We start from the raw sequence: 7,658 nt of genomic DNA on the forward strand, positions 1-7,658 counted from the left end.
CCTAGCAAAACCCTGACAGGAGGAAAACCATTTCTTTTACCTCATTTATAGGGGTATCAATGATTGAAGAGTCTCATTTGTCAAAACTATATTTTTGGCTATATACTGTAAAATATCCTTTTCCTCAACTACTCAAGCCTAGTTTATGAAAAAAGGGTTAAGACCGAAACAAAGGCCCATTTACAGCCTCTTTAAATTTTAATTATGTAAACATAGACTTCTGATACTCTAAGCAAATTCTAATTGAGAAGAGCTTCATAGAAAGATAAACTCCCTTGGTGGCATAAGTTCAATATAGAGGGCAATAAAGTGAGACTCTGTCTCCAAAAAAAAAAATCAATATAGAACTCAGCTGGTGATAGAAGGTTATTTCTCCCATTCATGGAACAAATAAAATTCCAAGCAATCTAATCTCAATTTGGATTCTTAAGAACAGTTTAAACACTACTGATGTAAAATTGAAGAAAAATATGTCTTAGTGAGACTATATAGGAAACTATAACACAAAAAGGGTGAATAATGCTTTGCAATATTAAAGTCTATAACTTACTCGAAATTCAGCAACTATCTTAGACTTGAGAGCAGCTTTTGGATTCGTGGATGCTGTTGGAATTAAATAAGAGGTCATTAAGAATATAGACACATTTGAATGGGGAAAAAAAAAAAGGATATATACACAAAGAGTTGAATATTACCCAGGAAAAACTTTAGCTCTACAGTTAAGGGTGTACTCTTTCAAATAAGGCAAACATGCACATTTAAATCATAATTTAATTCTGAGAAGAAATAATGGACTATGAAATAAAACTCCCAAGCATGGTCAATATAAAAATATACTACTTAGACAGGCTTAACCCACTTACCTCCAACAGACCCTTCAATTCATAAAGTCCTAGAATTACTGATTTGAAGATATTAAGATACATGAAGAACCTTCCTTTTCTAGTCTGACTGAGTATAAGATCTCAGTACCTCAAATTAAGTCTGTTCAGGAACAGGACATCCAATTAACCCTGAGCACTGGCTGAAGAAAATTATTTAAAAACATCAACTGTATTCCTATGTATTCAGCTTTGAATTTCTTTTTCTGCTGACTCAATTCATAGCAAAAATTGGCAAGGAAAGTTCTAAGTACATTACCACTGTGGTTGAACTTTGGCTGAAATGATGACTCTTGTTCCCAAGCATGCAACTTATGACCAAAAGGATGTTGGAAGACTCCCTTTATCATGATGAGTACCACATGCTCGCTGGAGCAAAGCCATCCCAAGTGTCTCATTTTACCTCCCAGTTCTCACTGTCTTTTACCTTGTTCCCTCCATACCTTCAAGTCTCTCAATATTGCTCAGAGTGCCCACAGCAGCCTATCACATGCAGTATTCCACTCCCTTGATCTCATGCTGGGTAAATATGATAACGTAACAGGAGCTCCAGTTAGAAAATGAGCTTCTGGCCAGGATTTGAGGCCCATGTCTAATTTGGTAGAGTGTATCCCCAAATCTGAAGGATTTCATGGTTCCCATAGAAATGCTTCTTAATGCCTAGTCTCCTCTTCAGATCTGTGGTTTAATGCCAGCTGTCTCTAACTTCATATCTTTGAACCTGAGAATTAGCCTGGGTACTATCAAGTACTTTTTTTCTTCATTCAATCCCCCAACTACTCTTGAATCTTCACTCAATTAAACCCTTTTTCTGCATTTCCTTTTGTTTAAAAGTGTTTTTTTTTTTTTAAAGAAGTAACTCCATGATGGCTTGTTTAGTGTAAGTCACTGGGAGCCTCCCAAGCCTGGAAGACACAGGTTTGCCCATGGTTTATGCCAGGTACGATGTCAAATGGTCTACATTTTCTTCTGCTCCAAAAAGAGGAGGTAATTTTATTATTAGTTGAGATTTTGTTCCTTACTTTGTGATTTCTTCCACTGCTTATTCGGTTGTTTGTTCAGATTTTCTTTCAGCTGCTTCTGAGTTTTGAAAGTGGTACCTGGAAAACATTTCAGTTTTTGCAATCTGGCATTATGGGAAGCTGTTCTGTCTGTCCACTTCAGAGCCAAAGTTGTAGCATGAAAAAAGGCAATCCGAGACTGTGTGTTGTTTCTTTCTTTTTCTTTCATTTTTATAGAAAAAAAATAGAAATTCCCACCGATCTAAGAAGCTGTCAAATAAACATGATTTCTATAATCAATGAAATTATCAGTTCCAAAAAGGATAGGTTAGGATGCTTAAAAATACCAGTTAACAAATTGAAATGAAACATTTAACAGCTTCTTAGAACATGTTATTAAATTTTAAGGCAAACTTTCAGTCAAATGATGGTCATGGTAGCAGATTATCACCAACACCTATTCAATGACTTGATTGCATGCATCTAACACATAGCAACTAATAACTAATACATAAGAACGTTTTTCCTTTTAAAAAAGCAGGCATACAACTTACTGTAAATCTAAATCAGAAGAATCTGAAGAATATCAATAAGTGCTTACAACCAAATAGCTTAGGGAGAACTGAAACCCTGTCCAAAAATTGGCCAACAGTATGAGGCTAGGGCAGTACTAATTAAAAATAAACAATGAACCACTTGGAACACTCAATGAAAGAAAATGCAGGAAAATAATCAGATGTTTATCATCACTTAATGTTTTATGTAGTTAATAAAAACAAAATCCAACCCCATCCCCCAAATCAATTCTACTTAAATTTTAATTCAAACAAATCTACATTAGTCAGGGCCAGATCCAAAACTTTTTCATTATTATGAAGCATGACCAAATCTATAAAATATATAATTGTAAAGACTGACTCATATTTTTCTTTTAGGGGAGAAAAAGATACTTACTCAAAGCTTCTCTCAATGCCACAATCATTTCTTCCGGGTATACATTTCTATCTTCCCAGATTTTAAAGATTCGTTCTATAGACTTAGAAACAGATGGATCCCTAAGTAGAAAAAAGAAATATATAGATTATAAAAATATTGACTTTTATTCCAAACTAGAAATCTGGGGGAAAACGTTGTCAACAAAATTATTTACAAAATTTCTTCTGGGCTTGGAACCTGTAGCACAGTGGTTTCGGCTCCAGCTGCAAGCACCAAGGGTGGTGAGTTCGAACCCAGCCTGGGCCAGCTGAACAACAATGACAATCGCAACCAAAAAAGCTGGGCGTTGTGGTGGGCACCTGTAGTCCCAGCTACTTGGGAGGCTGAGGCAAAGAGAATCACTTGAGCCCAGGAACTTGAGGTTGCTGTTAGCTGTGACACCACTGCACTCTACCGAGGGCGACACAGTAAGACTCTGTCTAAAAAGAAATCAAAATTTCTTCTGGGCAGTGCCTATACCTCAGTGAGTAGGGTGCCAGCCACATACACCGAGGCTGGCAGGTTCGAACCCAGCCCAGGCCAACTAAAACAAGGACAACTGCAACAACAAAAAAATAGGCGTTGTGGTGGGCGCCTGTAGTCCCAGCTACTTGGGAGCCTGAGGCAAGAGGATCACTTGAGCCCAAGAGCTTGAGATTGCTGTTTAAGATTGCAACAGAACTCTACCCAGTGTGACAGCTTGAGACTCTGTCTTCAAAAAAACCCAGTTTCTTCTGATTTTATTTTTTTGGAGACAGAGTAGAGTGCTATGGAATTAGCCTAGCTTACAGCAACCTCAACCTCCTGAGTTCAAGCAATCTTTCTGCAGCCTCCAAAGTGGCTGGGACTACAGGTGCCTGCTACAACACCTATCTAATTTTTCTATTTTTGGTAGAGATGAGGTCTTACTCTTGCTCAGGATGGTCTCAAACTCCTGAGTTCAAGGGATCCTCCTGCCCCAGACTCTAGAGTGCTAGGATTACAGGCATCAGTCACCACATTCAGACTAATTTTTCTAATTTATTTTGCTCAGGCTGGTCTTGAATTCCTGAGCTCAAGGGATCCTTCTACCTTGGCCTTCCAGAGTGCCAGGATTATAGGGATGAGCCACCACACTCAGCTCTGATGGTTTTTTTTAATTCTTCCGATTATCACTTTTTATTGAGTCTCAAGTTGAGATGCACAGATTCAGTGGCGCAAGCCCCTCTTCCCTACCCTGTGGGCAAAAGATAGCTCCCAGAGCCGAGGAATGAGGTGACAGGGCCCTGAGGGTCCCTAGGGCGCTTGGGAGTCCCAAGATAAAGCCCGGTGACACGGAAGACAAGAGAGCAGGGTGGGGAGGGCCTGTCTCGGCGTCTCTTTGGCTGGAGGGGTTAGAAAGAGGGACTTTTGTACAAGGTCATCTTCCGCGGGGATCCTGGCTTTGGCACAAAAACACCAATGGGCCTTGTAGGACTGAAGAGGAGAGCCGAGCGTCCAACTAGGCTCCCTCAGACACCACACCATGCCCAACCGGCCTGGCCCCCGCCCACCAGGGCAAAAGGCTGACCCGGTTGGTCCGCACTGCGGACCTGGCACTGGCTCCTGGCCTCATCTTCCTGCGGCTCTGCTCACCAAGCAATGCCGTGCTGGCTTGGCAGCTACTTCTTTTCCTCTGGAGGCACGGGTAGGGGCAAGGGCAGAGCCTGGGACGAAGGCTTGGCGTCCTAGAGCAGGAACTTGTGGAGCAATGTGTTACCGGTCTCAGGGTATTCCAGTATCACCATGTGGCTGCCTTCGTCGATGAGCTTCAGGAAGGCCAGAAACAAGCCATGCACTGGTCTTCCTCCATTGGCACAAACTTGTACATACCATGGACAAGCGGGACGGGCACGGTGAGCTCCACGTGGTAGACTTCATCACCTTCGGGCCAGTATTGGCCACTCATCATGGCCCGTAGCACAAAAGATGACATGTTGAAGGCACTGCCCTCTTAACGAGCTACTTCTCCTTGGCCCCTTGGTGGGCAAAAGCCAACCTTGAGGAAGCTCTAGACCAGGCAGGGTGAAAAGCAGTGCAGGACACAGGTGGGCATATTGAAGATGGAGCAGAAGCCTGGCTCCAGTGCAGTGGGGCTCCTGCCATTGATCATAATCACCTTGTGCACCAGGTCTGGGCACTCATGTGACAGGAATGTGCAGGAGACACCAGAGGAATGCCCAATGAGCACATTTCGCTTTTTGGCGTAGTGCTTGAAGATGGTCTGCATGTCCTCAGCCAGTGCATAGAAGTTACAGGCTGCAGCCACTTGGGGTGCAGAACTGGCCCCATGGCCTGCCAGGTCAGGTGCCACCACCTCATAGCCTAGGCGTACAAAGAATTCCAGCTGCTCCTTCCAGATGGCCAGGGAGCCGCCAACACCGTGGATGAAAAAGAGCACCACATCGGCCTGGGTGCCTTTGCAGATAGTGATGCGCTTCTCACAGTCAGTGTGGATGGTCCTCTTGGGGCATCTGGCTCGCCGCCGCTGTCCACTACTACCATTGCCACTGTTGGCACTGCCCGCTGGGTCAGTCAGCTCCACCTCCAGGGCAGCAGGAGGCTCTCCAGAGCCTTTCTGTCCATGCAGAAAGTCAGCTTGAGGTGTCCGGCCCAGGTTTTCCACCTGTAACCGCCCCTTGTGGTAGACAGTGATCCGGCACTGGTAGTGGACCAAGCCAGATCTGTCCCCCTGGGCAGCATTTGTGGTGATGATGGAGGTGGAGTGGGGGTTTGGGAGGGTCCAGCGTGCTTTACCCACAGCACATGACCAGGTTTGACCTCCACAAAGGTGTAGCCATCGCTGGACTCCATGCTCTCCAACAGTGCTACGGAGTTGCTGGGTGAGCCTAGCAGGCAGAAGATACCATCTGTCACCCCAGTCAGCATGGTGTGTCCTCATCTAGGGCCAGAGTTGGCTGGGTTGAGGCGGAGGGGTCCCAGACAGAGAAACCAGCGTCTGCCTGCCAGTGCCATTTACATGGTGGGGCAGGGTCAGGAACGCAGTGTGCTTGTGGGGGGGGAGCATGGGCCCCACACAGTCAGTACAGAGGCATCCCCTGATGTTTATTTTTTAACTACTTTTTCTACAATATCTGAGACTAAAGAAATATATTTTTTTATTTGTTTGTTTGTGACAGAGCCTTAAGCTGTCCCCCTGGGTAGAGTGCCACGGCATCACAGCTCACAGCAACCCCCAACTCCTGGGCTAAAGCGATTCTCCTGCCTCTGCCTCCCAAATAGCTGGGACTACAGGCGCCCACCACAATGCCCAGCTATTTTTTTATTTTTTGGTTGCAGCTGTCATTGTTGTTTGGCGGGCCCGGGCTGGATTTGAATGCGCCACCTCAGGTGTATGTGGCTGGCGCCTTAGCCACTTGAGCCATAGGCGCCGAGCCTCACTTGTTATTTCTATCACACGCAGTTCCTTCCTCCACTGACACTTGAACCTCCTTAACATCATCCATGAGGGCTGAAATCAACTTTTTCCAAACTCCTGTTAATATTTCTATTTTAGCCTCCTCTCATGAATACAATTGTTCTTAATGGCATCTAGACTGGTTAATTACTTTCCAGAGGTTTTCAATTTATTTTGCCAGATCCATTAGAGGAATCATTATCAATGGCAGCTATAGCCTTATAAAATTTATTTATGGCTTGGCGCCTAAGGCAGTGGGTTCGAATCCCCAGCCCGGGCCCGCCAAACAACAATGACGGCTGCAACCAAAAAATGGCCGGGCATTGTGGCGGGCGCCTGTGGTCCCAACTACTTGGGAGGCTGAGGTGGAGACTCGCTTGAGCCCAGGAGTTGGAGGTTGCTGTGAGCTGTGATGCCATGGCACTCTACCCAGGGGGTAACTTGAGGCTCCGTCTAAAAAAAAAAAAAAAAATTATTTATAAGAGAATAAAGATGAATAAATTTGAAAGTTCAAATTACTCCTGATCCTTGAGCTTCAGAACAAATGTGTTAATAGGCATGAAAACAATAATCTCCATGAATCTCTCCATCAGAGCACCTAGGTGAGCAGGCAAGGTGTCTGAGTAGTTTTCAACAGTGAACTTCAAATACTCAGGAAACCATGCTGTAAATAGATGTGCTGTCATCCAGGCATTATTGCTCCATTTACAGAGCACAGGCAGAGTAGATTCAACATAATTTTTAAGGGCCCATGGATTTTCAGAATGGTAACTGAGCACTAGTTTCAACTCAAATTCACCAGCTGCTTTAGCCCTGAATGGGAGAGTCAGCCTGTCCTTCAGAGCTCAGAAGCCAGTCACTGAATTCTCCTCTCTAGCTGTGAAAGTCCTAGATGCCATCTTCTTCCAATACAAGACTGTTGTAGTTGTGTTGAAAATATGTCCCTTGGTGGATTACCTTGGCTATGTCTTCTGGATAGACTGCTGCAGCTTTCTGCATCAACACTTGCTGCTTCACCTTGTACTTTCATGTTACAGAAATGGCTTCTTTCTTCAAACATCTTGAATCAACTTCTGCAGCTTCCTCTCCTTTTTCAGTCTTCACAGAACTGAGGCTTTGGTGTAAGGAACTACTGTGTCTGGTAGAACACTAAAACTTCTTCCCTATCAGTAATAAGGCTGTTTCACTGTGTTCACTGGAGTACCACTTTTAATTTCTTTCAAGAACTTTTCCTTTGGGGGCGGCACCTGTGGCTCAAGGAGTAGGGTGCTGGCCCCAGTGGCTCAAGGAGTATGGCGCGGGCCCCATATACCGGAGGTGGGGGGTTCAAACCTGGACCCAGCCAAAAACTGCAAAAAAAAAAAA

General features: G+C 44.3%; 1 protein-coding gene and 1 pseudogene across 5 annotated transcripts in view; both read right to left on the reverse strand.

Moving 5' to 3' along the window:
* The window catches only part of RPRD2 (regulation of nuclear pre-mRNA domain containing 2), a 117,236-nt gene that overhangs the window by 24,575 nt on the left and 85,003 nt on the right, over positions 1–7,658 (reverse strand). For 3 of the 5 annotated variants that reach the window (XM_012811769.2, XM_023519430.1, XM_023519431.1), the window contains exons 3-4: positions 2,837–2,937; positions 551–603 (exon numbers count right to left, since the gene is read on the reverse strand). In XM_012811769.2, the coding sequence (XP_012667223.2) occupies positions 551–603; positions 2,837–2,937 (154 nt within the window). Of the gene's footprint in view, positions 1–550; positions 604–1,903; positions 1,982–2,836; positions 2,938–7,658 lie in introns of all 5 variants that reach the window. The other 2 variants (XM_023519428.1, XM_023519429.1) reach the window with 1 other exon arrangement.
* LOC100953610 lies at positions 4,470–5,764 on the reverse strand (annotated as a pseudogene).

This window comes from Otolemur garnettii, unplaced genomic scaffold, assembly GCF_000181295.1.
Source record: "Otolemur garnettii isolate 467f Iridium unplaced genomic scaffold, OtoGar3 scaffold00174, whole genome shotgun sequence".
Taxonomy (NCBI): domain Eukaryota; kingdom Metazoa; phylum Chordata; class Mammalia; order Primates; family Galagidae; genus Otolemur; species Otolemur garnettii.